The sequence below is a fragment of the Trematomus bernacchii genome, unplaced genomic scaffold, assembly GCF_902827165.1.
Source record: "Trematomus bernacchii unplaced genomic scaffold, fTreBer1.1, whole genome shotgun sequence".
Taxonomy (NCBI): domain Eukaryota; kingdom Metazoa; phylum Chordata; class Actinopteri; order Perciformes; family Nototheniidae; genus Trematomus; species Trematomus bernacchii.
This window is the reverse complement of record NW_022987571.1, coordinates 1-24,461: the sequence shown is the minus strand read 5'-3', so window position 1 is coordinate 24,461 and position 24,461 is coordinate 1. Positions and strand designations below refer to the sequence as shown.

Below are 24,461 nucleotides of genomic sequence, written 5' to 3'. Positions count from 1 at the left end.
AGTAGTGTGGTGGGGAAGATATTTACAGACGGACAGCGGTCACTTCCGGGTGCACCGTGAAGTTTAACAGTCCGTCAACAAACAGCATCCAGCATCCACATGCTGAGAATATACTATTAAACTATAATATTAAAACAAAGTGATATGAAATGACAATTATTATACGAGATTATACAATAATTTAAATTGTATATGTAGTCAGCAACACAATAGAAATGCACTTTCTCGGGCTTACAATGACGAAGTGGCTCAGTTAGAAGGTCGTTGATGGCACAGTAAGTCAACCTAAAGCCTGTTTAAATACTAACTGTCATCGCAGATACAATTATTTCAAATTCAAATAATGTATTAGCAAGGTTCTCTGAATGAACATGCTATGTGTGTGGTTGTGTGTGTGTTCCTGAGGATGTGGAGGGCAGGTCGTGTCCTGACTGCTCGGCTGGGGGACCGAGGAGCAGCCAGGCTGTGTTCAGGGACCCTCCCCAAACCTCCATCCTCTACCTCATCTCCACCACTGTCCTCTCGGCCCCAGGCCCAGAAGCGGAGGCGGGAGCGGGAGGAGGCCATACTGTCAGGTCAACACAGTGTAAGTAGGAAATAAGTATTTAAAAAAAAAAAAGAAGAAGATATATACATTCTCATGATTACTGAGTTGACAGAGAAATGTTAAAGATGCCCCGCCCCTTTGATTTTGCTCTGACATTTTCAGTAAGGTAGGAAAGGTTTGTGTATTCGTTTATGACCTTTCAAAGCTGGTTCATCACTAAGGAGAAACTCTAGAGATTATGATCTATCATATCATATGGTGATATTGGGTTTAATACTTGATGCATTAGTGCAGAACTCACATCTCAGAATGACACTGGTCTATGACCAGACACAGGTATACCATTTTATTTGTAATGCAACCTTCTAGGTCACATCAACATGACACCTGTCGTCAAGGTACACATTGTGCTCCATGACATTTAGAAACAGCACATGATGCACATGATCAGGTAGGACTGCTGATGGGAGGGATTGATAACCTTAACCCACTCCTGTATAGTTGATTTGGATCAGCCCTTAATCAAATCATATACATCTTTATTTATATAGCACTTTTCATACACAAAGGTAACTCAAAGCGTTTCATAAACACATAGAAAAGGTACAAATAAAAACAATACTAACTGCCCCTTCCCAGGTCATAACCACAGTAACACATCGTTTCGTTATTAAAAAGAACATTTCATAACAATGCAGGACTGAATAAAACGGGAATTAAATAAATAATAATAATAAAAGGAAAAAAATCACAAAAAAAACTAAATAAAATACAATTCTGTTAAAAACAAAACATTAAAAACAATTAAAAATGTGGGTCTTAATGAGGCGTAGTGGAAGCAGGGAGAGGAAGGGTGTAGGGGTTGGTTGGAATTTGGCCGTACTCTAAGCCCATTTTGAGATTATCCTAAAGATGTCACTTTTGGAAAATCAACGTAATCTTTTCTCAATGACGGGTCACATTAGCAGTGATGATTACATTTATTTGTTGTGCTTTTATTTAAAGTGGACCTATCATGCTATATTTAAATGATATATTGTAGGGCCATACAATATATAAGGTATACTTATACGTTTTCTTTTTCAAAATACCAAACAGATCATGCATTTTAGCCATGCCTCATTTCGCTCTATTTTGCTCTCCTCCACCCTGTCTTTGCATGCGCTGCAGCTGACCACGCCCCCCTGCAAAGGAGGGGGCCGAGTTACGAGCGTCATGTTACCATGCTGTTACCATGCTGTTACCATGCCACGGCAACCTCTCATTCCCCTGATAGGTGGAGAGTTGGCCATATAGGCGGAGCTCCTCCGTTCCTGACGTCAGAGAATGTTCAAATCTGTATCAGTCTGTATCAGATCCGTTGCAGCCCCTTTTTTAGAGATTTGGGTATGGAGGAAAAGAGAGAGGGTTGTGTTTTCTGACACTTGGTGAGTTCCCTGGAACACCGGGGACACATATTCATGTATAAAAGACGTACAAAAGTGCATTTTGCATTAAGTAAATGAGAGATGGTGCAAATATGAATGCTGTGTAGATAGAGCAGTGCAATCCTCTTGTCAGTAAACAATGTTCAGCAACAGCTGTGATGTTTGTGTTCCAGCCTGCTGAAGACGGAGTGCTGGGATGGAGTGAGAAGCAGAGGATCGAGTACACGGCTCACACAGCTCCGGGGACAAAGAAAGGTGAGGCACTTCCTGTCACTGCACACGTTGTCTCCTGTCTCTCTGCAGACTTTATAAAGGTGCGTGTTCTCTGCAGACACCAGCCTGCCGCTCCCCCCCTCCTACAGTCCGGAGTATGTGGAGTCCAGCTGGTACCAGTGGTGGGAGAAGGAGGGCTTCTTCAGTCCAGAGCAGCATGTGAGCATTAAAGAACAAACCCAACATCACACTAAAATACACAAACACTAAATCACTCAAATGTATTAGTTTATGAGAACTAATATCTTTAAGTATTGCAATGAAGGAGGTAAGTCAATCAAACACTGGCTCACCCCCCCCAGGGGCTTGAAGGCTAAAGGAACATTTCCAATCCCTTAATATGAACCACTTGTTTTTCTGGGCTGTACATGTTTATATTCTGACATTTGTGTGCAGATGATAGATACATCTTCCTGTTAACACGAATGATTCTTGGTTGCTTTGATGATTAAGTGTCGAATGTGTTTCATCTTTCTGTACCCTGATGAGAATGAGAACACAAATTATAAAAAATGAGATCCCCTTTATGCATACCAATATTTCCTATGATTAAAATCAGTATCCCACGGTGGGACTCAGCCTTTCGTAATCTGATAAGCTTCTCGAAAATTAAGCCATTTTTGTCGGCTGTTAACCTTTAAAAAAAAAAACGTTATCTTCAAAAGAAAACAACCACAATGTTTTATTGTTTTTACTTATCAGGGTTTTCCTTTCAAGTTATATGATCTATTAATATTGTATTACTGACTTAATGCTTTACATTCTGCACTCAGCTCATGACCTACTAAACCCATATGGAAACGGAAACAACTGAGCTTTGAAGTCATAATGGCTTGAACAGTTATACTATGCCATTTATCTTTATCACCATTTCAGTTCTTACCATGTGATTTAATTACTGTCTCCGTCTTTTAAAAAATCTATTTTGTTTGTGTTTCTCTAAGTATTTCTCACTTGTGATATTGTGATGCCCCTCAGGAGAGGTTGCCCCACGCTGTGGATCAGACCTTCTCTCTGTGTATCCCCCCCCCCTAACGTGACGGGCAGTCTGCACCTGGGCCACGCTCTGACTGTGGCTGTGGAGGACGCTCTGGTCCGATGGTAACTGCTCACACAGCTGCAGCATGTGGAGTGTCATGTTGATGTTCTGACTGAGTGTGTGTCCCCCAGGCGCAGGATGCAGGGCCACAGGGTGCTGTGGGTCCCAGGCTGTGACCATGCAGGCATCGCCACACAGGTAGGACTACTTCTTCTCTTCGTACATCACATGGCATTTAAGTGATTGGCCAATATTCTCTCAGTGGGAGAGTCACTTTGGGATTTTAGCCTTTGCAGACCATTTACATGCACAAAACCTATATAGGGCAAAATAGGGCCCCTTTTTTTAAAAGTACCCCACGCTCCATCACATTAAAAACCACTGGAACAAACTATTAAATAAATAAATAAATAGCCATTGCTTCCACAGCTTCTGAGAAACTCTGCTACAACTTGTTCTTCTGAGCAATAGCTGCTGGAACAAAAAACATTTCAAACAAACACAAAACAACTAAGAAGTCTAAACTCCTCCTGCTGGTCGCAGCATGCACATTGACCCTATACTGCTGAAGCGTCATTATTAGCTTCAGCAGTCATGACATGTCTCAAAGCCTTTTAAACATGATGAATATTTACTTTTTGACTAATAGATGGTGAATTAGGTTTCTTTTTAATCTGGATTCACATATCTACAACAACAAACTGAATTGCAAAGTCAGTGTACTACTAAAACCAATGGAAATGTCAGAAATCAGTCACATTAAGACAATTATAAAGTCAGCTTATTATCAGCTTAAGGATACATCAAGTTTAAAGGTCAGAACTAAACATGGAGGAGCAGCATTCACTTATTATGCTACAAATATCTGGAGCAAACTCCCAGAAACCTCAGGTCTGCTGCAACTCTCCCATATTTTAAATAAAGGGTGACGTATTTTCCTTTTTGTTGCTGCCTTTATGAAATAATCTAATGAATCATATCTTACTCTGCACTAACCTTTATATTTGTACTATATTGTCTTATTCTATTTCAGCTTGTTCTGATTAGTTTTATACTGATTTTGTATAGTCTTTTTAAAAATGTATTTAAATGTTATCTTATAGTGCTAATGCTAGCGTGTGTGTGTGTGTGTGTGTGTGTGTGTGTGTGTGTGTGTCAGACAGTGGTGGAGAGGAGGGCTGCTGAGGGAGACAGGCAGGCGCAGGCAGGACTTCACCAGGCAGGAGTTTCTGAGGGGAGGTGTGGAAATGGAAGAACGAGTGAGTCCCCCCCTCTCACCATCACTCCCCCCCTGTGTCTCAACATGGTGTCATCTCTGAGCTGTGTGTGTGTGTGTGTGTGTGTGTGTGTGTGTGTGTGTGTGTGTGTGTGTGTGTGTGTGTGTGTGTGTGTGTGTGTGTGTGGTGTTGTGTGTGTGTGTGTGTGTGTGTGTGTGGTGTGTGTGTGTGTGTGTGTGTGTGTGTGTGTGTGTGTGTGTGTGTGTGTGTGTGTGTGTGTGTGTGTGTGTGTGTGTGTGTGTGTGTGTGTGTGTGTGTGTGTGTGTGTGTGTGTGTGTGTGTGTGTGTGTGTGTGTGTGCATGTGTGTGTGCATGTGCAGGAGGGGAGAGGAGATCTACCAGCAGCTGAGGAGTCTGGGAGCCTCTCTGGACTGGAGCAGAGCCTGCTTCACCATGGACCCAGTAAGAGGACACTCATATCTAACACACACTTATTATACCTCCTGAAGGAGTGCTGTAGGTGTTACACGTTCATGTGATTGTTCCTGATGTCATTGTAAACATAGCGTCCCTCCCAAGTGGGTCATATGTTAAGAGATAAAGGATTAAGTAGGTAAAATGGATTAGATATACTGTATGCTGTCCATCCCAAATAAGGAAATGTTTGTTACAACAGCATGTCAACTAGGAATTGAACATGAAAATATAAAAAACAAAACATTAACAGTACATATAATCATACCTGCAATAAAATAATAAATATCTATATAGTATCCATAGACTACACCATATTAATCATTCAACATCATTTACAAAACACTTTTACAGACCAACTCAAACTAAATGTTTGATGACATAAAGTGATATATTACTATACGTACATTGTACTAACTGCAGCAAACTGTGAAGGTACACAAAACATCTGCATTGGAAACGTGTGATTCATTGTGCCATTGGTCATTTGTGCAAGCTGAAGGAAAGCACAGATCAGCAGTTAAAGGTGCATCAGGAGACTGCTGAGACATTCAAAGACAGTAGTGTATTGCAGTGCTTTAACAGTTAGTATTCGGTGCATTCATATACATTGACAAACATTTGTACGGTTTATAATTATAATAAATATCTCCTTGCATGTTTCAGTGTATTGACATATTCTATTGGATGTATGGAGTGAAGATTAGGCTCTTAGAATAAATAATACATGTCTAGAGTGTGACTGTGAGCAGTCTGTCCTGAACCTCTCTGCCCCCTCAGGTGTTCAGCAGGGCGGTGAGCGAGGCCTTCGTCAGGCTGGCTGACTCGGGGAGGATCTACCGCTCTGAGGCTCTGGTCAACTGGAGCTGTGCTCTGGAGTCGGCCATCTCAGACATCGAGGTGATCCTCTTCACCTGGATGTACAGTTATTACAACAGGATAGGAGGAAATAATGGAGACACACATGGGAAGAAAACTTTACATTTGTACTCAGGCTTCAATCAATCAATCAATTAATCAATCAACAACTTTATTAATCCCGCAAGGTGCAATTGGTTATGAGCAGCTTATGTCACGTACACCAGCAGGAACATACAGGAAGAACACACATGGATACACCTGGGAGCCTGGATGTGGATCATTCCAATTTACACGATAAATAGTTCATAGCATCACAATAAATAGGTAAATAAATAATCAAGTCAAAAAACCTATTAAGCATTTCAAAGTTTGAGTGCAGAGGGGATGAATGATTTTGAAAAGCGATTAGTCTTAAGAGCAGGTAGAGCATATCTACGCCCTGATGGCATCAGATGAAATTCATCTGAAGAACATGACCTGGAGAGTTCAGAATGCTCGCTGCTTTCCACAGAATCTGTTGGTTACAGAAGGAGTTTAAGTCTCTCTGTTTCACTCCGATGACCTTAGAGCAGGTTTTACAAATGCTGTTCAGGCTGTTCCTGTCTTTCAGTGTCAGGCTTTGGAACCAGCAGATAAAAGGAAAACAAATAAGGCTCTCAATGAATGCAGAGGACCTGGTTCCAATCCAGTCCTGCACCATTTGCCGCTTGTCATCCCCGCTCCCCATTTATACACTGTCTCTTGAATAACGGCACCGGTGGCCCAAAAAAGTCTTCAAAAGTTATATCATACACAAAAACAAATTGATTAAAAAGAGAATATTTTATAGACAGTTAAAATATACATCTTTAAAGTATATTAATCGTCATTGATTGACATGCACAGTAATAGATTTTCAATGACAGCCAAGTTTCATAATAAAACAAATATATATTTTTGGAGCCAGAGAGTGCCTTTATTAGAGATACAGTGGGGAGATAGAGGGGATGCCGGAAATGATCCCAGGTCTCAGGAGTGGAACCCACTCACTGTAGTATCATTTTCAAACTTTGACGCACTTCTCAAGCATGTCTCTTATTTCCTCCACCTATTGCAAGGTTTTAGAAAGCTCATTCTGTTGGGTATTCCCCTAATGTAATAACCAACATGTGTGTTTGCTGTCAGGTTGACTCCAAAGATCTGAGTGGCCCCACCCTGCTGTGTGTCCCTGGTTATGACAACAAGGTGGAGTTTGGAACCATGCTCACCTTTGCGTACGCCATAGAAGGCCACGGTGAGTCTTAGTGACAGCTGATTCATGTTGTACTGTCTCTTTATGTCCTATTCTAATATCCCTCGTCCCTGTATTTCAGATGGAGAAGTGGCGGTGTCCACCACCCGTCCTGAGACCATGCTGGGGGATGTGGCTGTAGCTGTTCACCCTGAAGACCCTCGCTACCAGGCTAGTGCCAGTTTAATGGAGGTTTTAATAAGGCTGAGTCCGACTCTGGGAATAGAGTGGTGCAGTGATGACGTTTTGTTGTAGGTCGACCCTGTATGTTGCAGGGTTAGGGTTATATGAATACTTATGAGGCAATATAAGGAAATCAATACTGTATATATGTTTTACAAATGTATTGCATCAGACTTTCCCCACCCAAATGAGCCAGACTGTAAAAATGTACAGTCTAAAATCTCAGATTTATAATGAATCATGTGTTGTTTGCTTTGTGTCTTGCCGCAGTGATATAGTGTTTATTAAAGTGTTCACCACTAGGAGGCAGTGTCCTATCTTGCAATTTGGCAATGTTTGAAATCGAATGACTCCTTTGTACTGATTAAGTATTACGTTGGATTAATATCTGGGAGTTTAGTCAAAGTCAGGTGATCAAAGTTGAAAACAACTCAAGAACAGCATACACAAGTAGTGCTGCTACACCTTTGACATAATGTGCTTTTTGTAGCTGTGTGCTCTTAGTCTTCCTGTTAAAAGAAGGGACATTTCTTCTGAATGCTCATGTATCTTTCACCTTACCGGGATGCCTCTGACTTCCTACACCAAGAGAAATGATAAAAAATACACCAAAAAAAACCCAAATTGTAATAAAGTGGAATAACCCTTCAAGTATAACCACCAAAAATAATAAATATAGCTTGAGCTCCGTTGAAAGCACAATGTAGCACCTGTTATTTAAAAATCAAAACAAAAACAATACATCTTTCCATGTTGTCCACTTCCAGGCCTTTCATGGGAAGCAGTGCAGACACCCGTTCACCAGCAGACTGCTGCCCATCATCACTGACCCTCTGGTGGACATGGAGCTGGGAACTGGTGAGACACACTGCAGTCAGACACAGAATCACACGCTGAGCTGGTACATCACACTGAAGCTGTTCCTGTCATCTAGTCCACCTCGGGCCCCTTCCATAAAGAGTTAACCACAATAGCCAGGCTTATTTCAGCCGGTCTGAATCATTCTCAGTGGATTTGGTTCTATAAAGCCAATTGTAAATAGTTCAAGCTTAGTTACTATAGTAACTTAAACTAGGAAAAAAACCTGTTCCAATTCCATGGCAGAGTTTTTCCTGTAACACTGAACCGATGGGAAACAATGATTTGACCTTATCAGCAACCAGTCAGTCACAAATAAAAGTACATTTGACTCAATCTGTGTATCTCAACTAAATATGTTTTCATTTGCAGCTTTAGGTTTAATACCAGTTCAAAGTAACAGGAAACATTGTTGCTAAAGCATCAAAATAAATGACAATTATAGTCATATGAATATAATATCTATTTTTAATATTTATTTATTTGCTTAAGATATTTAAATACAGGATGTTGGATCTTACCGTTGTATTTTTCCCGACATTAAATAAGGCTTATATGTTTATATATGTATCAACATATTTTATTGCAATTTAACTCATTCAGATCTCCTCTAATTGCACAAACTGATTTGATTGGTTTAATGTGAGCCAGTAACTGTTTTCGACATCATCTAAAAGCGACTGCTGCTCTTATCTTCAATACTTGAACCCAAACAGTCTGATGGAGTGAACTGGACTTCTCTGTGTGTGTGTGATGTAGGTGCAGTGAAGGTGACCCCCGCTCATGACCACACTGACTTCCTGTTGTCACAGAGACACTCACTGCCACGCCTCACTGTGATTGGTGGAGACGGGAACATGACGACGGCCTGCGGACAGTGGCTGCAGGTGCTGAACACACTGTTACTATTATGTTATTATCTGTGGTATAACTGTGTAACGTGTTGAGGAGAAATGACTCATGTGTGCCAGCTGTCTCAGGGTCCTGTAAACACTGCTGGACTTTCTGTTGTGTCACCTGGTCTCCTCTCAGGGAGTGAAGCGCTTCGATGCCAGGCAGATGGTGGTGGACGCTCTGGTGGAGAGGAAGCTGTTCAGAGGAAAGAAGAACCACGCCATGACTTTACCCGTCTGCAGGTAGAGGGACACGCACGCATGCGCACGCACGCACGCACACACACACACACACACACACACACACACACACACACACACACACACACACACACACACCAGGCTTGTTCTAACTTTCTGTGTTTGCATAAATATCTCAGCTTCTCTTAATACTAAGGCTTACTTTAACAGCTGTTTTTCATCTTATAGCACAAAGAGGACAGTACAGGGTCATTGTAAGGGACTAAGCACTGAGGTAACAAGGACAGGAGTTGTTTAAAGATAACTGGGTTTTTCTTTACCCAAAAAAACAAAAAACATTATAAAACAACAATCTTACTAGCTATAAAAGATGTCAACAGTAAATAACTCTAATAAATATAACAGTAACTAAACAAAACAACCTACCACAATGACACATGAGATAACCTATACAGTGGCATGGCCAAACCAAATAGCAGACTAGGTATAACCAACATGGAAACACTGTAACAAGTCAATGAAGCTCAAACCCTTGATATGGCAGCACGTGGGTTGGCTCAATTTGGCTTAAGTGACTATTTCCAGTATTAAGTAGCCCTCATCCTCATGTGCCTTCTGCTCCATCAAGAAGGAACCTCCCTCAACTACCACGGTAACTCAAAGACAAAGATAAGGAACAAATAAATGACCTGCACAATCACACTGCCTACACACTGCATACACACTGCACACACACTGCCTACCCACTGCATACACCCTGCATACACACTGCACACACACTGCCTACCCACTGCATACACCCTGCATACACACACACACACACTGCCTACCCACTGCATACACCCTGCATACACACACACACACACTGCCTACCCACTGCATACACCCTGCATACACACACACACACACACTGCCTACCCACTGCATACACCCTGCATACACACACACACACACTGCCTACCCACTGCATACACCCTGCATACACACACACACACACACTTCCTACCACTGCATACACCCTGCATACACACCACACACACACACACACTGCCTACCCACTGCATACACCCTGCATACACACACACACACACTGCCTACCCCACTGCATACACCCTGCATACACACTGCACACACACTGCCTACCCACTGCACACACCCTGCATACACACTGCACACACACACTGCCTACCCACTGCATACACCCTGCATACACACTGCACACACACTGCCTACCCACTGCATACACACACACACACACACACACTGCCTACCCACTGCATACACCCTGCATACACACTACACACACACACTGCCTACCCACTGCACACACCCTGCATATACACACACACACACACACACTGCCTACCCACTGCATACACCCTGCATACACACTGCACACACACTGCATACACCCTGCATACACACACACACACACACACACACACACACTGCCTACCCACTGCATACACCCTGCATATACACACACACACACACACACACACACTGCCTACCCACTGCATACACCCTGCATACACACTGCACACACACACACACACACACACACACACACACACACACACACACACACACACTGCCTACCCACTGCATACACCCTGCATACACACACACACACACACACACACACACACACACACACACACACACACACACTGCCTACCCACTGCATACACCCTGCATACACACACCACACACACACACACACACACACACACACACACTGCCCTACCCACTGCATACACACTGCATACACACACACACACACACACACACACACACTGCCTACCCACTGCATACACACTGCATACACACACACACACACACACACACACACACACACACACACACACTGGCCTACCCACTGCAATACACACTGCATACAAAAACGTAGTTTTAAGTCCCTTCTTCTCCTTCCTCCCTCCGTGTGTCAGCCGCTCAGGAGACATCATTGAACCTCTTCTGAAGAAGCAGTGGTTTATCAGCTGTGATGAAATGGCAAAACAGGCTATCCAGGTGAGCTGGAGGAGGTGCTTAGTGAGGTCAAACTTTATGTATGCCATTTTTCTTTTTTTATTCGTATCACAGGTTTTCATGTCATGCCCCGTCATGTAAATCTGTGATTTTCAACCGTGAGAGAATGTCACGTGGGAAATTGCAACATTTCACTTTTTTTATTTAGTTGCTGCAAATACTTTGCCAATGTTGAGCGTAGTGACTGGTTAAGTAATGAAATACTCTTCAATGCCAGTGGGTGGCAGTAGGTAGCACAATATGACTTTGTTGATATAATACAGTAGAGTTAAGTGATTCAGGAGAGGTTCCGGTGACAAGATGAATAGCAAGGATAAATATTTGAAAAGACTTTGAACTGGACCCTCGACAAAATTCTAACCCAGATGGAGCCTAGTATGGGTGGTGGTCAAAAGAAAGAAAGAACGGAAATGTTTCATTTTGTATCTTTTTTGGTTCAGAAAAGGTTGAAAAACACTTTAGTTAATATAGTAATGAATAGTCATGTGACCTCATCCTTGGTGTACACATTGGTGAAAGTGTCCCATGTCCCTGTCAGGCTGTGGAGGACGGGCAGCTGCAGATCGTCCCTCACTACTACAGCAAGACCTGGAGGAACTGGCTGTCCAACATCAGGTACTGACCTTTGACCTTTGACTCCAAATCCATGTGTTAGCCCAGAGTAGGACAATGGCGGTGTGTTTTGCTGGGATGTGTGTGTGAGGTGACACCACTGTGCTGATGAATGAGCTCTTTGCTTGTCAACAATGTTGCTCTGTTTGCCCCGCAGTGATTGGTGCATCTCCAGGCAGCTCTGGTGGGGTCATCAGATCCCCGCCTACCAAGTGCAGCTCCCTGACTCCACAAACACACAGGAGGTGGGTGTTTGTGGATATGTGTATCATTTAAGCTTTGTTGGACAGTAACTAAATTCATTTACTGAAGTACAACTTTGAGTATCTTTACTTGAGTATTTCCATTTCCTGCTACTTTATTTATTAGGACTAGTTATATATTAAGTCAATTCACAATCTGACTCCACCTTTACCAGCTGCATCAAACATAATAATACATCAGTAGCAATTCAATCCAAAATACAATGCTACTATTTGGAATCAGCCATCCTGCATAATGAGCACTTTACCTTTCGTACTTTAAGTATATTTGAATGCATATACTTTTACTTAAGTGCAGGATCTGTGTCTACTTCCACCTCAGGATTTCAGAATAATACTACTATGAAGTGATTGTGTGTGTGTGTGTGTGTGTGTGTGTGTGTGTGTGTGTGTGTGTGTGTGTGTGTGTGTGTGTGTGTGTGTGTGTGTGTGTGTGTGTGTGTGTGTGTGTGTGTGTGTGTGTGTGTGTGTGTGTGTGTGTGTGTGTGTGTGTGTGTGTGTGTGTGTGTGTGTGTGTGTGTGTGTGTGTGTGTGTGTGTGTGTGTGTGTGTGTGTGTGTGTGTGTGTGTGTGTGTGTGTGTGTGTGTGTGTGTGTTTTGTGCCAGGAGCGGTGGGTTTGGGGACGGAGCGAGGACGAGGCCCGACAAAGAGCCGCTGTCAGATATGGAGTGAAGCCCGAGGATATCACTCTGACTCAGGGTGACTCCCCCCCCCCCCCCTCTCTTACCCCTACCTCTCTGCTGTTTCTGTTCCTAATGTACAATAACCATCACACACCCCCATATTTGCTATATAACATTACATTACATACCGTATCATTTAGCTGACGCTTTTATACCAATCATATACTTATATAGCGTAGACATTAACAGGAGCTATTTTGGGTTAAGTATCTTGCCCAGGGACACTCTGACAGGTTGACTGCAGGGTTAGGGTCAGGGTTAGGTGACCCTCTGATTGATAAATGCCCATTCCCCCCCCTGAGCCACAGCCTGCTCTAAGCTGCTCCTGCTAATATATTAGCTTTTGCTTTTGCTATCTAATTCTACGACTACTAACACTGCTGTGCTGCAACTATTTCTATCATACATTGTTTCATTGATTTTATTGAACTTACTACAGATATTTATATATATATATGTTTTTTATCTAACTAATTCAATATTAATTTATTTAATCAAAGTACAAGGAAACAAAGTAATTTGAAGCGGAAAGGTTATAATAAAATATGTTTTGTATTCAAATACATCGTTTTCAGTCAAAGACCTCAAAACTTATTGCGAAATAACTACAAACTGCATGCTTAATATAAATATATGTATAAGTCTCAAGGTTAGAATAGAAGTCATGTACAAGTGCTGAAATGATAGTACAGTACCAGATGTTTCAAATAAAAATAAAAGAAACATACATTTATAGATCATAATACATTTTACTATAAGCATAAACATTTTAAAGATGAACCAAAATCATGAACATCTGTTTTTTATATCTTTGGTTGATGGAACTATTGGAAGTGAATATAAGAATTGGTGGTTGAGCTACATTTGGGTAATCTGTTAGTATGATATTCCCTAAAGTTTGATTTGATATACAGAGTTGCTGCTCTGTTCTGACCTTTATGATAACATACAGATGTATTCCTTCATCACTAACATCTGCATACTCTGTCAGACCCAGATGTGCTGGACACGTGGTTCTCCTCGGGGCTGTTCCCCTTCGCCATGCTGGGCTGGCCTGAGCAGGTACTGCACCTCCTCTCAGCAGATCACAGTCCTCAGTATACAGCCCCCCCCCCCTGCTTGTTATAACACCTTCCCCTCCCACAGACCCCTGACCTGCAGCATTTCTACCCCAACTCCCTCCTGGAGACGGGCAGTGACCTCGTCTTCTTCTGGGTGGCCAGGATGGTGATGCTGGGCACAGAGCTGACCGGACAGCTGCCCTTTAAACAGGTAGGAGGAGGAGACACCCAGAAAATACAGAGGTTATACAACAAATATTATTATTATTATTATTATCACTGTTGGTCCTACACAGGAGCTTATAGCATTTATTCGTTTCTGCCATAAAAGGGTCCATTTGAACCGAAACCATGCTCTTTCTATTTAAACATAAATAGTTGTTTTGCCTGAATTCCTCTGAATCTCTTTCCTGTTCCCATCATGCCTTTCAGGTTCTCTTCCACTCTATGGTGAGAGATAAGCATGGCAGGAAGATGAGTAAATCTCTGGGAAATGTCATCGACCCTTTAGATGTGATACATGGGGTCTCTCTGGAGGTAGGTGGGCCTGCTACTCTGTGGTACTGTTCATGACCTGCTGATGTCTACCTCTGAAGGGCCAGGAGGTGGACATGTTCTGTTTAGTTATCTCAATCAATATACAGAACAACTTTAACAGTCTAAGGTCATATATTCTGTGTTTTTGAAAACACCACATATCCACCACACCCTTACATCCACCTGCCTTCTTCCTGTTTTTGAGAGAACAAAAAGCCATTGTAAATTCTTCCACCATCAGCATGAACAGAAACTGAAAGTAGTTGTAAGAAACACACCTCCCTCCTCCTGTTGTTCGCTACAAAACTATTGTGGATGTTAAATGATAATGACAAGGTACATAGGCATCTGTACCATGGATGTATAAAGAGAACTGGATACAGCGTTGAAGGCGGGGCACCGTTCATTCCTATGAGAGTTGCTCAGTGGCGCATAAAGCCCTAAATGGACTGACTAGATTAAAAAAGTATCCGGATCATCCAGGTCCATAGGGAATGTGCACTTGAGTTTTCCTTAAGCCCCGCCTCCGATTCCTCTTGGCTCAGATGAATGGAGATTTGAACCTCTACTAGATAAATGTAAAAAGGCCTATCCTCGAAGGGTTGTCTTCCTCCTTCCTTTCACAGGAAGTATCACCCAGCCAACATTCCTTTATTTTTCCAGCACATCCCCAAGGAATTCGTTTTTAGGACTAACATGACAATGTCATTACAATAAAGGCATTTGATTGTTAAAAAACAAGAGTTTTCTTCTACTTTCCAAAACTCAATCAATCTTTTTGTAAGTCTTTATCAGCTGCCAGCACCACACTATTATGTTTGCAGTATAATAACAGATTAAGTCTCAAACTAAGGCTTCATCATGTTTTTCTTGTGTTGCATCGGCTGCATTAATTGTGCGACCCTGTGGTGCAGAATGACAATAACTGATCCTTGGAGTGTAATCTCTGGGATGTGAGAAGATGAATCCTTTCCTGTTGTGAGGTGACAAGACAGCTGTAAGCAGGAACCCCCCCCGCTGAGTCAGCCGTCTGTTCAGACTCCCTCTGAAGACATTTGCTTGTTTGTTTCCTCGCAGAGACTTCAAGAGAAAGTGCAGGAGGGAAACCTGGAGCCCCGGGAGCATCTGGTTTCCATGGAAGCGCAGGTCAGCGATCTGTTCTTTTGTGGCTGACTGAGCACACTCATTACTTCCTCTCTTATCTGTCTCTCCCATCTGCTTTCCCACAGAGGAAAGACTTCCCCAGAGGGATCCCTCAGTGTGGGACCGATGCTCTGAGATTCGCCCTCTGCTCTCACAAGATGCAGGGTGAGTGACTCTGCACACGTTATCTGACGGGGGGAGGATGAGTGTGTGGAGCTGTGTGACTGGGCATGGAAGGAAGATATGATGGGTTGTGATGGTTAACACTTACTGGTTGCCCCCTGGTAGCAGAGTGATGACAGCATGTTTCACATAACTGAACGGAAATATAAAACACTTTTATTTTAGTGTTAGCCATTTGTCAGACTGAAAGGACATCGATCCCCTATTGCTTCTAATTTCACCATCATACCTATTCATTGATCTCTAATGACATCATGTAATGGACTGTCTGACTGACCATCATATTTGGGCTCCTTGTAAATAAAAAACTGCACGGTTTCCTTACATTTTGATTGAATTGGGAAAGACCTCGCAATCTGTATTTACCACCGGTCAGATGACAGCGAATGTTTTCACCAAAAAAGGGGGCGGGGCCATGACGTAGAGGGAAGGTACCCATATGGCTCATGTGCTACTGCAATGCACATACAGACGTTTTTTTATAGGCCAAGTGGAAATGGGTGGTTTTTTTTCAGTCTGCTGCAGAAGATGTGTAGACTTTGTCCTGTCCTGATAGTAAAGGGAAGCTCATTACACCATTTTCAGCCAGGATAGCAAGCAGGCATGTTTTTATTGGGGGCTACCTCGGTCCCACCTACAGTAAGGGAGAAGCGAGCTGATTGGTCGATGCAGAGAGAAGTGCACGTGCTGGAGTGTATGGTTTAACCATGTCCTGGATGTAGGAAGAGCCTGATACACAGTGTTTCTGCCATGTGACATGTCTCTGGTTAGTCCTCTCTGTGCCTGGTGGATTTACCCCCCCACGGGACAATGAGTGTGTCATTTGATGTAAGGCAAGGGCTGGGTATGAAACTTTAGCACTTTCTTAATACCAACAATTGCTGCATCTGTTCCTTGTTTTGTTCTCGAGAATGTGATATCTGAGAAACGCATCGATGGAATTTATGAACTGATTAGATTCTCTGTCATCTCACATACATCCCATTTTTGTTAATGAATATTTCAGTAACGCCCTGGGAAATGTTTTACACATTTGGCACACACATCCCCAGGGATTCAAGGACATTTGATTACATTTTGGTGGTCAGATGCAGAGATGGGGTCGTTACTAAATAAAAGTAATATATTACATATTACATATTACTTTAAAAAAAAAAGTAATATATTACACTACTTCGTTACTCTCTACATAAAGTAACTCGTTACTTTACTCGTTACTTTACTCGTTACTTGTTACTTTACTCGCAGGGCCGGCCCGCCCCTCCCTACAGGCAGATCACGCAGACTGCGGCGCACCTACAGTGTAAGCGCGCCACAGTTTTGCCTCTGCGAGACTCCACTTGCACCCCCAATTACTATTACAATAAGAAAGACATAACACAAGTCTTTCTTTTTATATGCTCTTTAATAAAATAGGCTACCAGCCTACCACAACAAGCTTGCAAGACAGCTTAGCATATGTTCTTTGCAGGTGTTTGTTGAGGTTTGACGTGGTGTTTACAGCAGTGGATAACAGCTTCTGGCCTGGACACAGTTTGCACCTCACCGTCACATTCCTGTCTATTCTTCGGACGAACTCAAAATAATGGGCATACCTCCACCCCTCGAAAGTTATCACTGACTCAGCCATGTTTATGCAGCACTGCACGTGGAGATGTGGACGCGCAAGTTGCGCAGATTACGTACATATAAACCTGCGGCGGAAACCCCTCTTGTCTGTCAGTGTGATTATGACTGATTTTATAAAAGTAACGAAGTAACGCGTGTCGGGGCAATGTTAGTAACTGTAGTGTGATTACTGAATTATAAAAGTAACGCGTTACACTACTCCGTTACCGACAAAAGTAATATTATTACTTTGTAACGTGTTACACCCAACTCTGGTCAGATGTCACTGTGACAACACCGCTGTCCCATTGGTCTGAATGCTCAGGGACGCCTCCAGGGTATTTCTTCAACTTTAGCACGAGTCACCCTGGACCCAAGGAGGATGTAATTAGATATTAGTGTTCATATGTCAATGTTATCTTAAGCCCAATATTTGGCTTTGAAGAAGTTATTATTTCCTGGATTTGTATTTTCCTTCACCCTGTGTATGCCTTTTCTCTGCCTCTTCCTCAGGAGAGGACATCAGTCTGTCCATATCTGAGGTCCTGAGCTGCAGACACTTCTGTAACAAGATGTGGCAGACGCTGAAGTTCACGCTGGGAGTGCTGGGGGACAGCTCCACACCAGTGACAACACTGGAGCAGGTACAGCAGCTGGACTATATTTGTATTCTTATTTTGATGTAAAACCTTGGGCTGTTATTGGTAAAATGCTTGTCTTTTAATGAATAAGATGTTCAAACACTAATTGTAGTTACATTGTAGTATGTAGTTGAAAAAAACCAAACATCAAGTGTATCAAAGCAATACATTACTAATGACTCTCAGGTTAAATATGACAATTGATCAGAATTATTGATGTTTTTTGTTCTGTTAACTATTTCATACAAATATGTTTTTTCTTCTTTTCTTTTGATTTGTAATTGTAACTGCATCTCACTTTGTTGTATAAACACTGAATATATGAGTATATTATATAACTGTATCCCTCTCCCTCTTCAGACGGCAGCAGTGGGCAGCATGGAGCGCTGGGTCTGCTCCCGGCTGTACAGCACCGTGCTGCAGTGTGAGCAGGGCCTGGAGGCCTCTAAGCTGCACACCGTCACCTCAGCCCTGCACTCCTTCTGGGTGCACAGCCTGTGTGACGTCTACATGGTGAGGAGCAACTCACACAGTGGTGCAGGGATGACGGATTTGTGTTCTGCACACATTAGATTTTGGAAGGGTAAATGCAATAGCCAGGAGTAAAAATCTGACGTTAAGATAGTAGCTTTGTCTGTAGGGACTCGGCCTGCAAACCAATTGGTCGCCGGTTCAAGTCCCGGTTGGACCAAACTATGGTGCGGACTGGTAGTTGGAGAGGTGCAAGACAGCCTCCTGGGACCTGCCAATGTGCCCTTGAGCAAGGCACTGCACCTCAGCTGCTTCAGAATGCCAGAACACTGACAGCCCCTGCTCTGACACTCTCCATTAAGTTGTGTATGTGTGTATTTCAGGCCTATTTGTGTCATTGTAAAAAACACCATAGTGAAGAACTGTATTTTGCCATGGGGATTTATAAAATATATTTTAGTCATAATTTAAAAGGAACTACAGCACGGTCACATGAATTCATATCACCACCGCTAGGCTAAAGGAGGCTAATGTTACGTTAAATTAAATTGCTCTTATTGTCATTTCACAGTACAGGTACTATGTAACGAAATTGTTCCTCTGCATTTGACCCATCCTAGTGTTAGGAGCAGTGTGCTGGCGTGGACGGCGCCCGGGGAGCAGTGTAGGGAACGGTGCCTTGCTCAGGGACACCTCGGTAGCACTTGGTCTTGCCGGGACTCGAACTGGTGACCTTCCAGTTGCCAAGCCAAGTCCCTATCGACTTCGCCACCACCGCCCTAGATCTTTGCATTTGACCCATCCTAGTGTTAGGAGCAGTGAGCAGCCATTAGGTCAGCGCTCGGGGAGCAGTGTAGGGACAGCACCTTGCTCAGGGGCACCTCGGTAGTTACTTGGTCGTTCCGAGATTCGAACCGGTAACCTTCCAATTCCCAGGCCGAGTCCCTACGGACTGAGCCACCACCGCCCTACGTGTGATGGCGATTAATTGGCAAATGTTTTCACTTGTTGGCTGTTTTTAAGACACATGACATGCTTCGGACATTCACCAGTGGGGTATTTATCAACATATTTTATTGTCACAGAACAATAAGTGAAAATCTCTCAAGCTTGTGTACAGCACAGACGAAAACAAAGCACATGGGGGAGACAGGGGAGTGATTAAATGCTGACTCATTTCCGTGTTTTAGGACTCATTCCTGATCAACTGTATTACGGTTACACTAATCATCAACATCAAAAAGACCGATTAGAATTACGCATTCGTTTTTTTCCCTCTGTATTGTTAGCATTATACATGGTGCTCAGTCTCAAAGGTGTGTGTGTGTGTGTGTGTGTGTGTGTGTGTGTGTGTGTGTGTGTGTGTGTGTGTGTGTGTGTGTGTGTGTGTGTGTGTGTGTGTGTGTGTGTGTGTGTGTGTTGTGTGTGTGTGTGTGTGTGTGTGTGTGTGTGTGTGTGTGTGTGTGTGTGTGTGTGTGTGTGTGTGTGTGTGTGTGTGTGTGTGTGTGTGTGTGTGTGTGTGTGTGTGTTGCAGGAGTGTGTGAAGCCTGTGCTGGCGCTGCCCCCGGACACAGAGCAGAGTGTGGGGGCTCAGCAGGGGGTCCGCAGCGTCCTCTTCCACTGTGTGTCCGTGTCTCTCGCCCTGCTCTCCCCCTTCATGCCCTTCATCACTGAGGAGCTGTGGCAGAGGCTCCAGCCCTTCAGCCCTGCTGCTGCCGCTGTCCCCCCCCACCCTGTGTCTGCAGCCGTACCCCCGCTCCTCCCAGCTGGTAGGAACGCAAGCATCCAACTCCAGATTTACATCATGACAATAAAATAATAATAATAATAAGCTTTATTTGAATAGCAAACACAGCATATGTACATGATATAACATGTTTAAAGGAATACGATGAGGTACAATAGGCATGATATTAAAATAATAACAGATAACAAACACAGTAGTGTGTAAAATATATTTTCACTTTTATGTTTGTAACTTCAGAACTAAATATTGGGTAGTAATATTGGTAGCTATAATTCAAGTCTGACCTTAATCCCTCACCTATTTGATGTGGATGGAGAGCCTGTAACAGCACAGACAGCTGACTCAGCGTAATGTAGCGTATCTTGATAAAGCTACTTTAACGTTAGCATAAATGTTGCTACATCACATCTTCAGATGAGTTGTTCTCTTAGATGAGTATGTTGTCTTTCCAAGGTAACATTTGATAAAAAGTCAAACAGCAAACGAGAAGCACAAAGAGGCTCTTCAGATGTAAAGAGGCGTACATCACCACATTTGGACTACAATGACCACTTCATCATTCTATCCTTATTAAACATCTGTGTGAAATTGTCATGACTAGCAATGATTTCTTGAGTTATGGCCAAAGATGTATTTTTTGCAGTCTAAGTGACCTTTACCTTTGACCCCTAAACTAATCATACTTGAGTCCAAGAGAACATGTGTGCCAAATTAGAGGACATTCCTATAATGGGGTTCCTGGGCTTTAAAAAGAAAATAATAACTCACGTTATCTGTGCTTTGTGTTCTGATGTTTTTGGCTGGATCTCCACTCTCCGTGTGTTTTAGCTGACGTGTTCTCCTCTCTAACCTCTCATCCTGACAGGCACACTGGCACTTCCCTGACGAGGAGAGAGACTTCCTGTTGGTGCAGGAAGTGATCCGAGCGGCCCGATCGCTACGAGCCCAGTGTGGCATGACCAAAGAAAAACCTGCCAGTAAGTTCTTTCAACAAAAACACTCAAAGAACATTGGATATAAATGTGTTTCCATGTGGTGTCTGACGTGTCCCTGTGTGTCAGTGTGGGCGGTGTGCTCCCCCAGCCAGGCTCAGGTCCTGCTTCACTTCGGATCAGCTGTCTGGACTTTATGCCGTATCTCCAGCCTCCATATCCACTGTCCTGATGGAGCAGAGTGCCCCCCTGCTCTCCTCTCCACCCCCCCACCTACAGGCAGCCTGGTGGCTGTGGTGGACCACACCTGTCAGCTACACCTCCACATCCAGGTGTGTTACCTCCTGCTGCTCTGTCATATTGAAGCTCACAGCTGTCAGCAAACTGAAGAGTGGAGGACAAAAAGATGAATAGCCTATTTTTGATCCTTTTTATTCAGTAAAAGTAAAATCCTATTCCGCCCTCATCGATCAATCAATAATAAAACAAGCATGATTTCAGATGAATGATTGATTTACGATTGATATAAGTCAATCATCAATGAATCGATCATCCAAGATCAATGATTGATAAGTGATTTATTTATTTGACCACACCACCGGTAAGCTCATGTCAGTCACATCGATACTAGACAGACATCAGCTTCACATAGAAACATCTTCATGAATCTACTTATTTCTAATTCTAAACTGTACACAAAGATTTAGCGCTGAAAATGTGATCAAATTGAAAAGCTGTTGTGTAGATGTATGACAGAATGAATATCCAGGGTGATAATCAAATGCACCACTTCTGATCTTAAAGGTGGGGTAGGTAAGTTTGAGAAACCGGCTCGAGATACACTTTTTGTTATATTCCATGGAATGCTCTTAACATCCCGATAGCAATGAATATCTTAAGTGCTTTGACAATAAATCCATAAAAAAATGTCATCTGTGGAAGCCGTAATACTGTATAAAGCACGACCAATCATTTAGCCGGCCCGGCTAAAATAACTGGATGGCCTACCTGCCTGTCAGCCTTCCATCTGTGCACAAACTTATCTCGTGCCCTCATTGGTCATGTGCACGTTCGTGTGTGTTGGAGGAGGGGCTCTGTAAGGAAGTGGGAGATTTTTTCCGGCTGTGTATTTTCAAATTCTTGCGATCTCGAGCCGGTTTCTCAAACTTACCTACCCTACCTTTAATGAAATGATGAAGAAGAAAGAAGTAAGAGATAATGTGCAGCGAGGCGGTCGTTAATGATTTCTCTTTATTAATAAGGACCACCACGCTGCACATTACCCTGCTTATTACACGGCTACATAATGGAGGAATCAACCACTTGACTCACAATATTGATTTAAAAATAATCTTATTGCTTCCTCCAAGAACAAATATTCTGTTCCACTGTGCACAGCTTCGAATGTTTTCTTCTGGGGATTTCTCTGACGTCCAGTGCTCGTATTTGAATCTCTTTCACTCTTTTTCTTTTCTTTACTGGCGAGAGTTTAGCCATCACACATCCTAAGCTTCCTCCTGTTGTTAGGTATGACTGCACATAGTCCATTGATAAGAGCATCCTTCTTAACAACGCTCTGTTCTCCTTAGCAGTCTGTTAGCGATAATCAACAACCTCTGCAATGTCCAAATTGACCAATAAGAATCAAGTATTCATCCAAGCCGTGTAATAATCAAACACATTGGCCAATATTTTCGTGTGTGTGACCTGAACTTCAAATGCAAACCAGAATGAGATGAATGTACTGTAAGCACTGGCTGACATGAAGGTTGGCGTGGTGATGTGTAACGTACAGTTTGTCCTCAGAGTGGAGTGGACGTGGACAAACAGGTGCAGCAGCTGTCCCTGCGCAGAGACAGACTCCTCCCAAAGCTGGAGCAGCTCCTCCTCAGACAGCAGGAGCAGGACTCCCAGAGCAAGGTTCCTGCTCACATCAGGGAGCAGACGGACAGCAAGGTGAGGCCTGCATGGCTATATCTGGTTCATCATTTCTCAGAGGTCTGAACAGGTGGAAAGGTTCATATTTTGGATCAGATTATTGGTTTTAATGCCACCTGCACTGCAAGAAACACAACAGAGTGGTAATGATGTGTTTTTCTATGCCGACCCAGAAGTTAGCATCACAAGGGCTCCCTCGAGAAAAAGCTTTTTTTGAATATTGCAGACAATAAGCTCTATAGCAAACATAGCTTTCTGAAAACATGTATATCTCCTGTTCCTAGGGCAATACATTCAATGATGGAGCTGCACTCATCTGCACTCTTCCTAATGTATATCAATGAATGGATCATTGTTGTAAAGTAGTGAGTTTCTTAATGTAAGGACATGTTTTATTTGTACTTCTATTCTATATTTGCAGAGAGGTTAAATAACCAAATAAGGTTACAAAAAATAACCAAAGAATTGAATATAGTAAAATATAAAAATGAGCTGTTCAATATGGTGGAATGTTATCTTTCATTTATTAGCAATCTTTACCTCAAAAGTCCAGATCATCAGATGAACTGCATTTGTTAACTTGTTTCGACTTATCTCATCATTTATGATCCTTTGTTTGTTTTTATATCATTATTTATATATGTATAAAGTTATTTATCAATCAGATGATTAGACAATGATGATTCATGTCTTACTTGATTACTGAATGTAATGTCATTCATATTTCTACTCCTCCATGCTCCTGTTCCTCCTCCCTGCTCCTCCCTCCTCCTCCTGCTCCTCCCTGTTCCTCCTCCCTGCTCCTCCTCCCTGCTCCTCCTCCTCCTCTCTGCTCCTCCCTGTTCCTCCTCCCTGCTCCTCCTCCCTGCTCCTCCCTGTTCCTCCTCCCTGCTCCTCCTCCCTGCTCCTCCCTCCTCCTCCCTGCTCCTCCCTCCTCCTCTCTGCTCCTCCCTGTTCCTCCTCCCTGCTCCTCCTCCCTGCTCCTCCCTGTTCCTCCTCCCTGCTCCTCCCTGTTCCTCCCTGCTCCTCCCTGTTCCTCCTCCCTGTTCCTCCCTCCTCCTCCCTGTTCCTCCCTGCTCCTCCCTGCTCCTCCCTCCTCCTCCCTGCTCCTCCCTGCTCCTCCCTGTTCCTCCCTGTTCCTCCCTGCTCCTCCCTGTTCCTCCTCCCTGCTCCTCCCTGCTCCTCCCTGCTCCTCCCTGTTCCTCCTCCCTGTTCCTCCCTCCTCTTCCTGTTCCTCCCTGCTCCTCCCTGCTCCTCCCTCCTCCTCCCTGCTCCTCCCTCCTCCTCCCTCCTCCTCCCTGCTCCTCCCCCTCCTCCTCCTCCTCCTCCCTTCCCTCCCCTGTTCCTCCT

The 24,461-nt window shown here is 43.3% G+C and overlaps 1 protein-coding gene across 1 annotated transcript; it reads left to right on the top strand.

The window, feature by feature from the left end:
- Nucleotides 1-61: 61 nt before the first annotated feature.
- Nucleotides 62-23,129, top strand: vars2 (valyl-tRNA synthetase 2, mitochondrial; the record flags this gene model as incomplete). Its single annotated transcript, XM_034126265.1, is given in 33 exon segments — nt 62-275; nt 406-586; nt 2,148-2,229; nt 2,306-2,406; nt 3,226-3,270; nt 3,272-3,348; nt 3,418-3,484; nt 4,446-4,463; nt 4,465-4,521; nt 4,523-4,545; nt 4,884-4,965; nt 5,758-5,877; nt 7,003-7,111; nt 7,191-7,279; nt 8,059-8,149; nt 8,909-9,036; nt 9,182-9,285; nt 11,193-11,274; nt 11,831-11,907; nt 12,062-12,149; nt 12,773-12,866; nt 13,842-13,912; nt 13,997-14,122; nt 14,344-14,448; nt 15,526-15,594; nt 15,678-15,756; nt 17,896-18,026; nt 18,384-18,536; nt 20,029-20,214; nt 20,216-20,263; nt 21,107-21,218; nt 21,303-21,505; nt 22,980-23,129. Coding segments are annotated over 33 exon segments (3,156 nt in total), but the record flags the coding sequence as incomplete, so codon positions are not given.
- Between the last annotated feature and the right edge of the window lie 1,332 nt (nt 23,130-24,461).